The sequence below is a fragment of the Chaetomium tenue genome (genome assembly GCF_020726465.1).
Source record: "Chaetomium tenue strain MPI-SDFR-AT-0079 chromosome Unknown F5144scaffold_3, whole genome shotgun sequence".
In the NCBI taxonomy this organism is placed as follows: Eukaryota; Fungi; Ascomycota; class Sordariomycetes; order Sordariales; family Chaetomiaceae; genus Chaetomium; species Chaetomium tenue.
This window is the reverse complement of record NW_027117331.1, coordinates 2,360,099-2,375,341: the sequence shown is the minus strand read 5'-3', so window position 1 is coordinate 2,375,341 and position 15,243 is coordinate 2,360,099. Positions and strand designations below refer to the sequence as shown.

The window sequence follows — 15,243 nt, the reverse complement described above, 5'->3', positions numbered from 1 at the left end:
CGGCGCGGAGCCCAACATGACTTGCTCACTAGAGGATCCGAAAAACCGCCGTCTTCGTACGAGACAAGAAATGGTTTAGCGAACCAGGAGGCTGGTCTTGTGATTGTGTTCCCGCAGCGCGGACATGGTCCAATGGGCGGCTGACAGGATCTCAGCTTCACTGTCGATCCTCCGGGGACATGCGTGCACCCCTGTCGGTCGCGAGGTCGAGCAAGGGGCAAAAAGCAACCCTCCGGCAGTCGAAGGTTGACGAAACCGTTGGGCTGGGATGCCAAGAAAGGAATTAACGTGTATATTTATGTGATTAGAAAAATGGTCTTCGTAGACAGTTTCCATCATGGAACAAGGACTCAAATGTTTTGCTTGACCTGTCCATGCCGAGTTCTTGCATTCAAAATGAGGAGAAACCACCAAGCAAGAAAGCACGAGCCAGAAGTCTTACTCCTCCATGCAAGTTAATTTGCGGTGTCTTGATGGGGGAAGGAGGGGCGGAGGACGGAAGGAAGGATTCGAAGGAACTCTGTAGAAACTTGCTACGAAGTAACCAAGTGGAAGGAAGGTGCGGACGTCACTTCTTTATCTATCCGTCTAAACTCCCGTCGTTCCTGCACTTTTGCCCGGTTAGCCCGGTAGCCGGGCAGTTTGCCACCATGGGTCATCGCACTTTAATCGGAAACGCAGTCAGCAAACCTTTCAGTGAACTACCACGTCTCAATTCTACATCCCGTCTCATACACTGCGGCACATGGATTTCCAAAGAGGTTGCTTCTTGGTAGTGGAGCTCCGCTCACTACGGCGGCTTTCGGGGCCCTTTTGGTTCCAATTCCGCCGATTGGGACCGGCACCTTCGGTTGCCGGGAGGGGGGGGTGGGGGTTGAACGTTATTTGCATCGAGGAAACCGACGGGAATTGAAGATGTTGACCACTTTCCTCCAATGTGTCAAACCACGTTTTTTTCTTGAATGCCTAAACAGCCGAAGCAGTCGAACGGAAATAACCCTATTCATCGTTGATGTCTCCTGACGATGCGTAGAGATCAAATACTTACCTACCTAGCAGCCTAGGTAATGCCGAGTCCGGGATTCATCGGCGGATCACCTTATCAACCCCGAGACGACCTCGGCTGGCCACGCGAGAAAGTGATCCACCATCCGATTTTGCATCTTCAATTCCATTTCAAGTGGGCCCCTCCAGTACGCAATACGCAAGAGGGCGTGTCATGGAACGCGGTGAGACGGTCAAACACCGGGGTTAACAAGATGGCGTAGGCGTCACGGTATCAAGAAGGGGCTTTGTCCTGCCGTTTGTTCCCCTTGGATGAGCCCAATACCACGGTTAAGCTAGTCACTCAGTCACCTCTTGACCTTCTAGGCTCAACCCACGCCGCTGGGGCATTGTGTGATTACATCTGCGTATACACCATACAAGTGTTGGCCTCGGTGGAGCCCCGTGCCTCGCGTACCCGTCAGATCGGGAACGGAATTCGAGTTTGCTAGGGCTACTAATCACAATGATCGGTTTTCACTCGGATTCGCCTTCATGGCAGACCAAGCCCATTGTAACCGTCCGTATAAAGTGTGGTTGAACGTCTCCAAGGTCGCTACTACTCACTCTTATCAGCCCTAGTGCAAGATATCAGATCGCCGACCCCTGAATACCTAGGTACCAGGTAACACGGCTACCGCCCAGGAAACCGACGTGCCGATCAGCATGATGGCGGACCCCGAATCATCGTCCTCCTCCTTCACGGCCAAAGAACCGGTCCTCACCTCCAACAGCCCGGACGTCGAGTCCCAACAAGGCCGCAACAACCCGTCACACTGGTTCCTGGTCTGCCACCCGGACGGCGTCACCGATGCGGTCCTGAACCACGCCTACCCGGGCCATGGCACGCCCGAGTCGCCCTACGTCGTCGACTTCCTCATCCAGGACGGCAGCAACCCGATGCAGTACTCGCGGACCAAGAAGTGGACCATCACCCTGCTCCAGGCCCTGGCCACCCTGGCCGTGGCCTTTGTGAGCACCGCCTACTCGGGCGGCGTCTACGAGATCATCCGGTACTTTCACGTGTCGACTATCGTGGCTATCTTGGGCGTCTCGTTGTTTGTGCTTGGGTTTGCCATCGGGCCGTTGCTGTGGGCGCCTCTTAGCGGTATGGTGTTCCGTGACTTGATAGAAGGGGGGAGGGATGGTGTGTTTGGGGGAATGATGCTGACAAAGATGTGATGACGAACAGAGTTTCACGGGAGGCAGATTGTTTTCTTCTTCACTTACTTTGGGTTGGCCGCCTTCAGTGCCGGCGCCGCGGGTGCTCAAAACATCCACACCCTCATCATCCTGCGCTTCTTCGCCGGCGCGTTCGGCGCATCGCCCCTGACAAACTCGGGCGGTGTCATCGCAGATATGTTCAATGCCAAGGGTATGTTGCCGCTTGTCGCCCACAAGCACACAGTGTGTTGTGGTACTGACAAGCCCCCCTTTCTCAGAGCGTGGTCTAGCCACAAGCGTCTTCGCCATGGCCCCTTTCCTAGGCCCCACCATCGGCCCCATTGCCGGCGGCTTCCTCGTGAGTTCCCCCGTTACTCCCCACGAAACCACCCCCCACCAGAACTAACACACCCACCCCCAGGGCGAAGCCGAAGGCTGGCGCTGGATCGAAGGCCTGATGGCCATCTTCACGGGCATCCTCTGGATCGCCTGCTCGCTCTACGTGCCGGAAACCTACGCGCCCGTCCTCCTCCGGCGGCGCGCAGCCAAGCTCTCCCAACTCACCGGCCACGCCTACCTCTCTAAGATGGACCTCACCCTCCGCAACACCACCAAGGCCCAACAAATCCGCACGACCCTCCTCCGCCCCTGGGTGCTCCTCTTCACCGAACCCATCGTCTTCCTCACCGCCATCTACCTCGCGATCGTTTACGGCACGCTGTACCTCCTCTTCGCGGCCTTCCCCATCGTCTTCCAGCTCAACCGCGGCTGGAGCGCGGGCGTCGGCGGCCTGGCCTTCATCGGCGTCGCCGTCGGCATGCTCTTCGCCGTCGCCTACTCCATGTTCGACAACCGCCGCTACGGCCGCGTGGCCGCCGCCTCGCCGGGGGGGTTGGCACCGCCCGAGGCGCGCCTCCCGCCGGCGATTATCGGGTCGGTGCTGCTGCCGGTGGGGCTGTTTTGGTTTGCGTGGACGAACGGACCTGAGGTGCATTGGGTGGTGCCCATCACGGCGTCGGCGTTCTTTGCGGCGGGGCTGGTGAGCGTATTTTTGAGCTTGTTGACCTACATGATTGATAGCTATACGGTGTTTGCGGCGTCGGTGCTGGCGGCGAACTCGGTGCTGCGGTCGCTGTTTGGGGCGGCCTTTCCGTTGTTTACGACGTATATGTATCAGGATTTGGGCATCCACTGGGCGAGTACGGTGCCGGCGTTCCTGGCGCTCGCGTGCATGCCGTTTCCGTGGCTGTTTTGGAAGTATGGTGCGCGTATTAGGAGTAGGTGTCGCTATGCGGCTGAGGCGGCCGCCGTGCTGCAGAAGATGATGCAGGCTGCGAACGAGCAACAAGAGCGAGGGCAGCAGGGGCAGCAGCAGGTGGTGGCGCCGGTGAATGAGAGCCCGGCGGTGTTGAGCGAAGATGAAGGGACTGTGGTTGGAGATGGGGAGGAGGTGAAGGAGAACCGAAAGTAGAAAAAAGGGGGGATTTCCGTGATCGTTGGCATGTTCTATTTTCCTCTCTTGAGTTTCCTTTTTTTAGGTATTGAAATCGTATATCCGTTTTCTTTTTTTTTCATCTCTCAGTGGTGTTTCTTTTTTCATCTCCCAGTGCCGTTTCTTTTTTCATCTTCCAGTGACGTGCTTCGTTTCGTTTTCGTTCAGATCGCTCTTCTATGCGAAGTACAAAGTAGGAAAAGGGTCTTCCCCGACACCGCCGGAGATAGTTCCGATGCCACGCTTTATTAAGTGACAGAGAATGTCTGCCTGCTCGGCGATCCCTCCCGTTTACTGCAAGCAATCGTGTCAACCCTTCCCCGCAAAGTGGTGCAGCAGTGGGTGGCTGAATAAGCGTAGGTCTAGACACGCCAATCGCCCTTGGGCTCCTCCCGCTCATGCATTGGAGCGGACTCAGAGCACATGGCCAAGCCGGCATGTTTCCGATCCGCATCCCCTTTTGGGAATGCGAGCTTTCCCAATACACTGTTTCTCTCTACAACGGCCCAAATATTCGTCCTTTTCCATCCCCACGGTGCTCGGCCGTCCGATATTCCGCGCCCTCACCTAAGGAACTTCCATGTCCCTCCCTCCGCTCTACTACCTGTAACGCTCTGGATCTGCCGTCGCCTTCTCGCGTTTTGAAACGTCGGGCTTCATGTCATGCCGGGCAGGGGAGGAAGAGAGAGTTGTTGCTGAGGTCATTGCCACATCTCGTGTTTCTTTCTGCCTGACTCTAAATTTTTGATCGCCGATGTGAGGTGGAACTGCATGCTTTAAGAGATGCGAGATTCGCATTTGCTCTGTTGATTTCGACTTTCGGTGTGTAGTTGTTGTGCAAGTGTTGTGCTATTGCTTCATCGTTTTCCTAATTCGGACATCTCTCCAACTTTATTCTGTGTGTTTGTTCCCCTTGTTGTGTTGGTTGCCGAGTTGTTCGTGTCACACAACACTTCCGGCATCATATCCGGTCTCCTATTCAGCTTAACCATACCCCTGAGCTACCTTTCGACACACGCCCCTGGCCAGCTGAGCCGACTTGTCGTCATGGCTTCCGGGCGGATCACCACATTCACAAACACCTTCCTTGTCGCCAATCACGAGCACGGAGGGCCTGTTCTCAAGGTCGTGGGACCGCAGGAGACACGCAAGAAGAGGCCACATCGGGTATGTTCATCCACGCGGGGGGCTAGTAGGGCTAGTATTGGTACTGGATCGGGTCCGCCCTGTGGGGGAACAAGACGGGTTTCGCCAGGGAGAGGGTATCAAAACAGACACGCTAACTTCAAGGGGGCCGGGGTGATCAGAAATCAAGGCTGGGATGTATAAGATGCAAACGGCGCAAAGTCAAGGTACGGTCCGTCTTACTTCGCCACCCCTTCTGTTCCTCCCGCGACGGAAGGGCGTGCCGATATGTAATTTGTCACTATACTGACAGCCACCGGCTCCTACAGTGTGACGAGGGAGATCCGTGCAGGAACTGCGTCAAGCGAAAGGAGACATGCGTCCGCCTTAACCCGGTATCGCCCAGCCGGGGGTCTCGAGACACGCCGCCGTTGGCCTCTCCGCCCCCCGAGCTGGCCTGGTGTCCGCTCTCCGAGCCCGAATGCCGGCCCATCAATCTGCTGCACATGGAACTGCTGCATCATTTTGAGCGCTACAGCATCCCCACGCTGCCGTTCCAGGAAGTGTGGCCGAGGATGCTACCGCTCGCCTTCCAGGTATGTACATACTCCTTCTGCTGGAGCCACCCCCTACCTTTTCTAAGTCCCGATTGGGAATCAATATGCACATATCAAAGCCGCAAGCCTGGGACACATGTACCCCGTACCTAGCTAGCTGTGCATGATTATGGTTACACAAAAAGCTGACCGACATGACCCCCCTTGCCCCCCACAGTCCCAACAACACACGTACCTCTTGAACGCGATGCTCGCCTTCGCAGCGGCCCACCTCGACTACCTGCACGGGGCGCACGCGCGGTACCACCGGGCCAAGTACGCGCTGCTGGACAAGGCGCTGCACGACTACCGCGGGTCCCTGTCCGAGCCCATCACGCCGGCCAACTGCGACGCCCTGCTGGGCACCGCCAACCTCATCCAGTACCTCATGTGGTGCGACCTCAGCTTCATGGACGGCCAACAGCAGTCGCAGCAGCCACATCCCCAGGAGGAGGAGGAGGAGGATGTGGCCGTGGATCCGGCCCTGTACCAACAGCAACAGCAGTATCAGCTCCCCCAGTTGTCCAACCAGCACCACCCACAGCCCAACCCCCCAGCAATCACCACCCTTCCCCTCACCCACTCCCTCACCCAATCCCAACCCCCCTTCCACACCCCCCTCACCTCCCCCTCTCAACAAACCCGAAAACCGCTCGACCTCTCCCTCGACCGCCTGTATTTCCTCTCCACCGGCGTCCGCCAAATCTTCTTCATGGCCTGGCCGCTCTTCCAGTCCGCCCAGTCCGCCTTCACCCGCGCCGGGCTCTTACAGCCGTGTGTGGCGCTGGAGGATGCGGTGGAGGCGCGCGGGCTGAACTGGCGGCGGTGGTTGAGGGCGTTTATGGAGGTTTATGATGGGAGGAGGTATAGGGGGGTTTTGGGGAGGGATGGTGGTGGTGGTGGGTGGAGTGGGAGTGTGGGTGCGGGTGGGAATGGGGGGTGTGGGTATGGTGGTGGGGGGTGGTGTGGTGGGAGTGGTTGTGGGAGTGGTGGTGTGAATGGGGTTGGGAATGGGAGTGGAATTGGGAGGGGGTGTGCTGCCGCCGGGGTGTTCGCCTCGCCGGAGCCGTCGTCGCATTGCTCTGCTGGGAGTCCGACGCCCGGGATGACGCCGCCCGGGATCAACCCGTTCCCTTCGTTCCCGTCCACGCCGACCGCGAGCGATAGCATGGCCGGTTTTGACGGGACCGGCATGGGCAGCATCAGCAGCAACCCGACGAGCTACCTGGGCGGCCTGCGCAACACTAGCCTCACCCCCGAGGACGCGTCGCCGTACAGGATCATGACGCTGTGGCAGAGCCAAAAGGAGGGAGAGACGTATCTCCAAAACGGCGGGGCCTATGACGAAGCCCTGGTCAGGACGGCGTATAAGAGGCTGGCGACGAGGGTTTCGATTGCTTTGGCGTTTGTGATGGACGGTGGGAACCGCGGGAGTCCGGGGTCCCAAATAGGGGGTTATGGGGGCGGCGGTCACTGTCAAACGGATGTGAGGAGCAGTGACCTGGTGCGGTATGTGACGACTTTCCCCATGATGTGCTTCGGCCCACTGTTGTCCATGATATCGAGCGGGGACTCTCGGATGCTGGTTCTGTTGTTTCACATCTACCGTGTTACGGGGGCCTTGTTGCCCGACGACAGATATTGGTGGTGTAAGAAGCGGGTAGAAGTAATGGGGGAGGCAATAGGGCGTGAGCTACGGAGTCGAGGTCTGGAGGTGTGTTTGCGGCGGCAGGGCGAGTTTATTTAGCGAGCATGACATGAAGGCAATAATCACCATTCAACTTATCAGTTATTCAAGTTCATCACGGCCTGCACTTTTGATCTTGACACCCTGAGTACAGCGGAACCCCCCTTTTATTGCCTAGCTAAGCCATAACCTGCCTACTGGGCGCCATAAAACCAACAACCAGGCGAGTAGGTAGGTAGTACCTAGGGAAGGGAAGCACAACTGCAACGCAACAGAACCCAAAGCAAAACAAAGCAACAACAGCAGCAAGCCTCTCCTCGAATACAACGAATGCAATGCAATGCAATGCGATGCAAGATGCCAATGTACCAAGTCTAACCATACTCCCAACAAGCAGCCCAGCCTCCGCCCACCGAACCCAACCCAGCAGAACCCAAAACAACCAACACCAGAAGGTATGTAGTATGTTACATGCTGGAGAAGCATTTCTACCGGAACGGCACGGTACGGCATGCACCTAACCGTCCACTCCAAAACAAAAGTTCAAAACATACAACCAACATTGCCCCCCCCCCCACAGCACAACCAACTCCACTCCGCCCAAAACCAACACTCAAAGCGACAAAAAAGCGGGCGTCAAGCAAGCGCTCTACCGCTTCCTCTTCCCCCTGGTAACCATAACCTCCGCGTCCGCCGAAGCCGCAGCGGCTCCCTTCGCCGTGGCAGCGATGGCGGCCTCCTTCTTTTTCGTCATCTTGCGCGCCCTGGCCGGCGGCGGTTCCATGCTGTGCAGATGCCCGATCTCTTCGAGCGCCATGGTGTTTTCCCAGTCCATGCAGCGGTACGTTGTCGGGGTGGCCGCTGGCGTGGGTTCCTGCTCCGGCTCTGCGGACGGTAGGCGTGGCGCCGAGATGGTGGTGACGCCGCGGCCGCGGGTGCTCATGCGCTTGTTTTTGCCAGTGGTGACCGTGACGCTGGCAGGCGCGGGTGTGGATTCGCCGTCGTCGGCTTCTTCGGTGGAGGTCTTTTCCTTGTCGTTCTCCTTTTCCTTTTCTTTCGCCTCCTCTGCCTTGTCGAGATATGCCTTGCGGTTCTCCATGTTCTTCGCGATCTTGTCGCGGTAGTTCACCAGCTCCTTGCGCAGCTTCAGTTCGTTGAACCCGCGCGGGTCGAGCCAGCCGAGGAGCGCATCTATGTCCTCTGGGTTGGAGTAGTACCCCCACTGGCAGGCGTTGAACACACTGGTAGCGCCCTCCTCGAGCTTCTTGCGCTCCGGCACCGTCATGTCGAACTTGGCCTTGTACTCGTCCTGGTACTCGGGGAGCATGTCGATGTAGCCTTCGCGCTCCAGCTCGTCCGGGCCCTGCACCCAGACGCACCCGTTGGCGTAGCCCGCCGATGCCGTGGAGCTGTCCGGGAGTCCCCCGTACGGCATGCCGTTGCGCTCGAACCAGTAGTACCGGTTCCAGAAGCGGTCCTTGCCTAGCACACGAGTGCGCGGGCAGTCGGCTTCGCGCAGGTCGTTATCGATCACGGCGATCTCGCGTTCGCACTCGGCAATCTCGTCTTCCTTCTTCTGGATGTCTTTGAGCACCCGTTGGAACTGCTTCGACTGCTTCGGTACCTTGGCGGCGGCCTCGGCCTTCTCTTTGCGTTCCTGTTCCTTCTCGGCTTTGCGCTTGCGCTCCGCCGCGCGGTCATTAGCACGGCGTAATTTCCTTGCCGGACCCTCGTCGTCCGAGTCCGGAACCTCATCCGAGGTGTTGGCGGGTAGATCCTCGACATCCGACATTTTGACATCCCCGTTGGTCTTGACCGGTTCCAGGGGCGGACTCGGGGGCAGGTTATCAGGCAGGAGAATCTTGCGTTGGTCGTTGAGACCCTTGAGATCCTCAATCCTAGGAGAGGGTCAGTATCGGGTTTCAAAGCGTCAGGGGTGACTCGGCTTACAATTGTTTCCTCTTTCGTTGCCACTCAATCTTCTCCTTCCTGTACGCCGTCATTGTTTCGCTGCAGTCCTCCATGTAGCCACGGATGGCCCTCGTCTCGGATGTGAGCATGCAGATGATCTGCAGCGCCTGAACGCGATAGTTCACGTCGAGAGCAGAATACTTCTCGCGTACCGTCTCCTGGCTGGGCTCGATGTCGGTCGGGACTAGCTGCTCCAGAAGCTCCTCGCAGCTCGCGTTGAGCCGCTCGCTCTGAGAAAGTTGATGCAGTAGCCCGACCATAATCATTTCCCAACCACCCTCCTTGAAATCGCGTTTCGTCAGGTGCTTGATCCAATCGTAGTCCCGGACCAACTCCTCGGCCAAGTGCTTGGGCGCGTTTTCGGCTTCCTGCATCTCCTTCTCTGCAGCCGCTGCCTCTGCCGCGAGCCTGTCTGCCTCCGCCTTCGCCAAGCTTCTCCTAGTCGCGCGACCTGAAGGCTGGGGCTCTGGTTCGGGTGTGGGTGCGGTGCTCTCGTCCTGTTCCTCCTCTTCATCCTCCTCTTCCTCCTCTTCTAGCTCCGGCAGTTGAATCTGGACCTTGCCACCTTCGGCCTCGGAAGTGACTAGAATTTTAAGCACTGCGCAGTGGATCTCGTCGAACAATTGCACTGGCGTCTCCGTCGAGGCGACCAACATAGTTTCGACAAAGTCGTCAAAGGTAAACGAGTCGAGCTTGAAAATCTCACAGTAGACATTCAACGTGTCCCACGTCTCGAGGAGCGGCCCTATTGACTTCATTAGGATTTTGTCGCTGAGCGGCGACTTTGCTTCGGGCGCGACGTCGACCGGCGTGTCGCGGCACATGTACTTGAGCTGTGGCCGGACGATACGGCGGGGCTCGACCTGCAAATCCTCAATCGGGTACTTCGGAGGTGGTGGGGGGGGCGTGGGTTCGCGCGGCTTAGGGGCGGGTGTTGGCCCTTGACCGCGGAAGGACATGGGGAACTGAAAGGGGTTCCCGGGGAGTGGTAAATGCACGAACGAGCCGGGCTCGTGGCCTCCAAACGTGCTATGCTTCCCCTTAACTGCATGATCACGGGCTTGGAGAGCCTGTTGCGCCTTCGATTTGTGGCTCTTGGGCGCAGGCTTGAGCTCAGGTAACCTGAAGCCGGTCGGGCTTACGGGACCTGGGGATACCATCTGCTGGTCGAACTGAGAAGCCTTCTTCTGGAGTTGCATCTGTTTCCGTTCGAGGAGCTTGTTGTCGTAGCGCAGATGCGGCGGGATCCGGGTATCGATGTGATACTTCTCGGCCACGTCATGCTTGACCAGCCATGGGGCTCCGTTCCAAGCCTCTCTTGTCACCGTCTTTTTGATGAACGAGCGCAGAACGGCCTTGGTGAATACTTTGCGGTCGCGATAGATGTGCGCGTCGTCTACCACGGCCTCCTCATCCGGTCGCTCATCCAGGCTGACGAAGTAGCGCGAGAAGGGTGGTAAGAGTTTGCCGTCAGGGAACACCTTGGCCCCGAAACGTGTCTTGTCTCTCACTACGCCTTGTAACCTCTCGCCGCCCAAGATGTGGACGGTCACGGCCTCGCCGGGGTAGTAGTCGCTCTTGAATTCATCGTACACTTGGTCGACAAGCGTATCGATGCGGGATACCGTCTGGAATTGGACGCGTCGGAGGATGGGCCCCTTGAGAGCCTCGGGGAATGCCTGGTCGACTTCAGCGGCACCCGCAAGCTAGTGGTGGTCCGTCTTGTCAGTGGTGCCCACATAAAACAAAGAGGGAAAAGGGTATTGTGCGTGGCGTGCGTACCTCGCTCTCTAGCGCGTCGAAAAAAGTCAGGCCTGAGTGGCCGCTAATGGTGCAGATGAAGCGTTTCTAAGTTTGTGTGTCAGTCGTTCGTGCCCATGGCGTGCCCATAGCATGCCCATGCCGTGCTGGGACTTGGGCGATCTAGCTTACTTGGCCATAGAAATCCAACCTAGTAAATTGTCAGTAACCACCCAATACGCGCAACGCCAAACCAAGACCGGGAACAAGCAGGGGGCATTACATACCGATTTAGGTAGTCTTCGTATGTGAGAAAGACCTCGCCGGTCTGGGAGATATGCCAGACCTATACCACAGAGATAGTTAGAATCCAGCTGTGGTTAATTGGCCACCAGTTGGGGTGGGATATCAAGGGTGCGCACCTCTTGGTTTTCATCGTCAATTTCGGGCACGGGCAAGAACTGCACCGGCTTACGTTTAAACAATACCTGGGGGCGTGGGGTCAGCGATATGGGGGCCTCGGAAGTCGCGAGGAGGTTGCCGCGTACCATGGCTGGTGGTTGTCGTCTGGTAGAAGAATGGGAGAAGACGGGAGGAAGAGAGGGGGGAGAGTGGAGGTCTTGGAGGACCTCAAAAGTGATGCAAGGCTGATATTCAGCCTCGTTGAAAGAATTAAGTCAGTTCGGATCGGTTGGGGTGAATATTGCCGTGAAAGGCGGGTGATGTGGGCGGTTGAGACGCGTTGTGGTGTCCCAGGGCCCGTGTTGTGGCCACCCGTCGCGATCCGTGGCAGATTGGGTGGAGAGGGTCAGGGTTTGGTGGCCGCCTAGGAGAGAACTGGTAGCTCGCGGTGAGCATGCAAGGCTGATGATCTTCGGATGGCCGCGGCTGAGACCCGTGTAAAAGAAGTGCGTGTAAGTAGATGCGATGTTCTTCGTCTAAGTAGCTCGAGTTGTGGCCGCGTGTGGGTGTGGCCGAGGGCTGCACGCAGGAAGGTGAGGTTGAACTAGAGGAAGCGAGGGTGGTGCGGGAGTGGGAGGAGGAAAAAGTTCAACAATGGGAGGGAACGGGGAAATATGGGGAAGCACGGGCGTGGGCTTGGTTGCAGGTGGTCCAGCGTGCTGGCATCCCGGACCCGCCAGACAGGGTACGGGGATCGCTCCAGCTCCGACCCAAAATGGCTCCTCCTCGTCCACACCCCGACCACCCTGGGCAACATCTTCCTGCAGCCAACCCGCCCGACATGCACGCTTTACCCACGTTTTTGTACTCGTCTTGTTCGTCCTGACGAGGGCTACTAGCAGCCGCTTGAAGCATATAAATTGGTTTATTTTTCAATTATTTATGGCTGAAAGAGCCCAGGGCAAATTTTATTTTTCAAGGGTAGGGGTCCGCGAGCCCCGGACAGGAGGACCCCTCCGAGGGCTACCGTCAACCACGGCTTTCGCCTCCGTCATTGGGCTTCGGCTATGCTTGACATGGACTCCTCGCATGCAGGCTTTGTGCTTTGGGCCGCCGCATCGCCATCTGGCATGGCGTCTCTCGACGGCAACCTCATTGTATCTCAATTCCATGCTGGTGTTGTTGACATTGGGACGTGCGCCCCTTGATGCATCGATCGGATTGCCCATGCACAGGCAGGTACCGCGCTAGCAGGACCGCGGCTCACTAAACCCACCAGCACCTCGAAACCGGCCGACACCGACCAACGGATTGGATTTGCAATGTCCCCTACATCAACAATTTTGATATCGGCTGCTGCAGAAGATGTGTGGGATTTTACTCTTGCCAGCAGCACAAGCTGGACAGATGCCGATGATCTAGTCAAACCTGGAAGTACCGGGAAATCCCGTGTAAGTTAACTGCGTTTCAAGGTACCTACGCACTCTTTTTTATGTTTTATTGAATATATTTATTTCCCCGTGACATGGGGAATGATGGCGATGGAGGCGCTGCTCATACTTACAATCTACAACTTTTGACGACGGCATATGACGCAGCACGATCATCTTTGCCTCGTGCCCAAGCGTGTGGATTGTTGGGTTTTGTTTTGGATCAAGCGCCACTTCGGGAGACGGTGGGTCCAAGACAAGGCTGAGCGGTTTGACGTGCAGCACAGATCCAGCCTTGCAGATAGATTTTGGTACCTGCAATTCAAGTTTGCATCGATAGACAGCCGTGGTACGTCAACTCCGCCCTCATCAACCAAAAAGAAAAGTGTGGTGCTCAATAGCAGGCCTCCTGGAGCCATTCTTGCTGCTTTTTCTTCGAAGAGTTTGTCGAGGCTCGCGAGGGTACCCTGACCGCTTCCGTCCTTGCTTCCTCGCAGGTACTTTCCCCACTCTTCGAAATGGTGGTCGCGGAAGTTTGTGGATCTCGAGCAAGCTCAGCCAATCAAAACTCTGACATGTCGAATGACAGGGGTGTCGTCGTCTTCGCCAGAGACGAGACGAGACGAAAAGAAAATAACGGCCGGGCCTGACTCGACGCGAGTGTGCAGATATCGTTATGCCCTCAATGTGAGTTCGCATCATCAAGTGATGAAAATTTAGGCTCTGCATGTTGGTCTATCCTATAACTATCTATTTTATGACGTGAAATACACAACCATGAAGCCTACCCAGCTCCCGACGACCCCTATCGCTGAGTATGAGCTGGTAAACATCAGGGGCAGAAACTCATAGCTCTTGCCAAATACAATCCCATGCCCCAGCGAGCAGTAGACAATCAATGGGATGCTGATGGTGATGTAGAGCGTGCTGAAGCGATCAAAGAGGAAAAACCGAGCCCGGCTCGATGCAGGCGCCAAGCGGTCGAAGGCCATCAAGAAAAGAATGAGCCAAAATACCGTGTAGACCGTCTTGAGAGGGAATTCTGCCGGCGTGAACAGCAGCGGGAATAGGGAAACGTGGCCCGACACGGCCAGCGGCCGAAATGCGCCCAGATATCGTCGGTCTTTCAGAGCGATGAGGCTGAAGGGGATGATGACCAGGAGAATGGCCTTCTCGTGCACGTGCCAGCCAAACAGGAACGAAGCATAGCCGCAGAGGGTGACAGCCCCAATGAAGTTGTCCCACGTCGGTTGGGCGAAGAGCTTAAGCAGCGGGATTGCCTGGAATATGAGCGTCAAGGCGAAGCACACCCGCGGCGTGACATCGGGGAGGACAGCAAAGGATGTGTCCCCGACCAGGCCGCGTGTGACACTCTGCAATGCGCCCTCCTTTACCGACAGGCCAAGCCGAGGCGCGAGGATGATCAGCACCCGGTCGACAAACGAATACATAGCCCACACATTCGGCGCCCAGTAGGCATGGCAGAGGCCACGCGAAAAGGGGAACAGCCGGCTGAAGATTTGGGGGATTTGCCCCTTGAGCGCAAATGGTCCGAAAGCCGTGCCAAGAATGGCTCCAATGCCGGCGCCCAACTTCACGCAGTTGAGGAACTGGATCCGGAAGACCGACTTGGGCGAGAGGCAGTAGGCCCTGAGAAGGAAGACGAAGTAAGCCGGCGCCAGGTAGAGGTAAATGTGCTTCATGCACAATAGCGCAGCGAACAAAAGGCCGCTCCAGAGCAGCGTCGATTTCTTGCGGGCCAGCACCAGGGACGCGATGAGGATGCCGTACATGGCGCCGTTGTACTGGAAGTGGATGTGGTCAATGATGAAGAGGCCCGGCGAGAGTAGAATGGATATGGCGGCTGCCTGCGCGGCTCGTTTGGATGCTCCATGGGACGAATCTATGAACCTGTTTGTTGTTTGTCAGCCTGAGGTCACACCCTCGATATTACCGCGACAGCCAGCCGGACCACCTACATCTGCAAGGCCCAAACCAAAAGCAACTCGCTAATTATGACGGTAAATCTCTGGAAGTATACCGTCTGCCAGCTATCGTACTCGAGGTTGTACACTTTGAGCATCGCCGGGTCAACCAGCTTCGCGACCTGCGACATGACCCATTCGAAGTAAGCGAAGAAGGGCGGGTAGTCGAGCGTCCATTCTGACGCCTTTTCGTAGTACCATTCCCACAGGGGGAGGCTGTTGGTGATGGCGAGCCAGTTGCGGTGGACTTCGAAATCGGTAGATTTGCTGCGGATGCCAGTGTCAGCGGAGAATCGGAGGAAAGGGACCAAAGGGAACCTGGGCGGGTTGGACTCACTAGGCCGGGAAGAGTAGAATCTTCAATGCCCCAGCTACAATCGCGCATTGCGCGAGTGAAGGATAAATCTCGGACATGGCGGCATACGGGCTGCCATGGACTGAACTATGAGACTCGTCGGCTGGCCTCAGCGTCGCATGAATCCGTCTCGTCTCCTGTCGCTCTCCAATTGAGACAGCTCAAAGTTTTAGTGGAGCCCTACGCACAGCTGGGGATTTGGAGAAAGATGACACCCCAGCCATCCAAGATGCATTCGCCACTGTATTCAGC

The 15,243-nt window shown here is 57.0% G+C and overlaps 4 protein-coding genes across 4 annotated transcripts; 2 read left to right on the top strand and 2 right to left on the bottom strand.

Moving 5' to 3' along the window:
• Positions 1–1,713: 1,713 nt before the first annotated feature.
• Positions 1,714–3,679, top strand: F5144DRAFT_591656 (major facilitator superfamily domain-containing protein; the record flags this gene model as incomplete). The annotated part of the gene is made up of 5 exons (XM_066790295.1): positions 1,714–2,152; positions 2,237–2,419; position 2,453; positions 2,489–2,492; positions 2,825–3,679. The coding sequence occupies 5 exons, from the start codon at positions 1,714–1,716 to the stop codon at positions 3,677–3,679; spliced, it is 1,482 nt and encodes a 493-aa protein (XP_066644819.1).
• A 1,068-nt stretch (positions 3,680–4,747) lies between these two features.
• Positions 4,748–7,168, top strand: F5144DRAFT_546624 (uncharacterized protein; the record flags this gene model as incomplete). Its single annotated transcript, XM_066787419.1, has 4 exons — positions 4,748–4,867; positions 5,155–5,421; positions 5,600–6,285; positions 6,451–7,168. 4 exons carry the CDS (start codon positions 4,748–4,750, stop codon positions 7,166–7,168), a joined length of 1,791 nt encoding a protein of 596 aa, XP_066644818.1.
• Positions 7,169–7,259: 91 nt separating this feature from the next.
• Positions 7,260–11,842, bottom strand: F5144DRAFT_509024 (uncharacterized protein). The gene is made up of 7 exons (XM_066786512.1): positions 11,368–11,842; positions 11,242–11,307; positions 11,107–11,165; positions 11,012–11,030; positions 10,862–10,927; positions 9,059–10,785; positions 7,260–9,006 (listed from the first exon to the last, which is right to left on the bottom strand). The coding sequence occupies exons 1-7, from the start codon at positions 11,368–11,370 to the stop codon at positions 7,758–7,760; spliced, it is 3,189 nt and encodes a 1,062-aa protein (XP_066644817.1). The 5' UTR covers positions 11,371–11,842; the 3' UTR covers positions 7,260–7,757.
• A 1,447-nt stretch (positions 11,843–13,289) lies between these two features.
• On the bottom strand, positions 13,290–15,164 carry F5144DRAFT_628562 (Dolichyl pyrophosphate Glc1Man9GlcNAc2 alpha-1,3-glucosyltransferase). The gene is made up of 3 exons (XM_066792341.1): positions 14,974–15,164; positions 14,631–14,903; positions 13,290–14,562 (listed from the first exon to the last, which is right to left on the bottom strand). Exons 1-3 carry the CDS (start codon positions 15,048–15,050, stop codon positions 13,407–13,409), a joined length of 1,506 nt encoding a protein of 501 aa, XP_066644816.1. The 5' UTR covers positions 15,051–15,164; the 3' UTR covers positions 13,290–13,406.
• Between the last annotated feature and the right edge of the window lie 79 nt (positions 15,165–15,243).

What these genes read in the sequence shown, in the direction of transcription:
- F5144DRAFT_628562 (XM_066792341.1), bottom strand. Translation starts at nt 15,050, where the DNA reads ATGTCCGAGATTTATCCTTCACTCGCGCAATGCGCGATTGTAGCTGGG. An exon ending in ATTCTACTCTTCCCGGCCTA is followed by an intron (nt 14,904 to 14,973) that starts GTGAGTCCAACC and finishes TGGCATCCGCAG; the next exon opens with CAAATCTACCGATTTCGAAG. An exon ending in TTGGTTTGGGCCTTGCAGAT is followed by an intron (nt 14,563 to 14,630) that starts GTAGGTGGTCCG and finishes AACAACAAACAG; the next exon opens with GTTCATAGATTCGTCCCATG.
- F5144DRAFT_509024 (XM_066786512.1), bottom strand. An exon ending in TTGACGATGAAAACCAAGAG is followed by an intron (nt 11,166 to 11,241) that starts GTGCGCACCCTT and finishes TCTGTGGTATAG; the next exon opens with GTCTGGCATATCTCCCAGAC. An exon ending in CAACGAAAGAGGAAACAATT is followed by an intron (nt 9,007 to 9,058) that starts GTAAGCCGAGTC and finishes ACCCTCTCCTAG; the next exon opens with GATTGAGGATCTCAAGGGTC.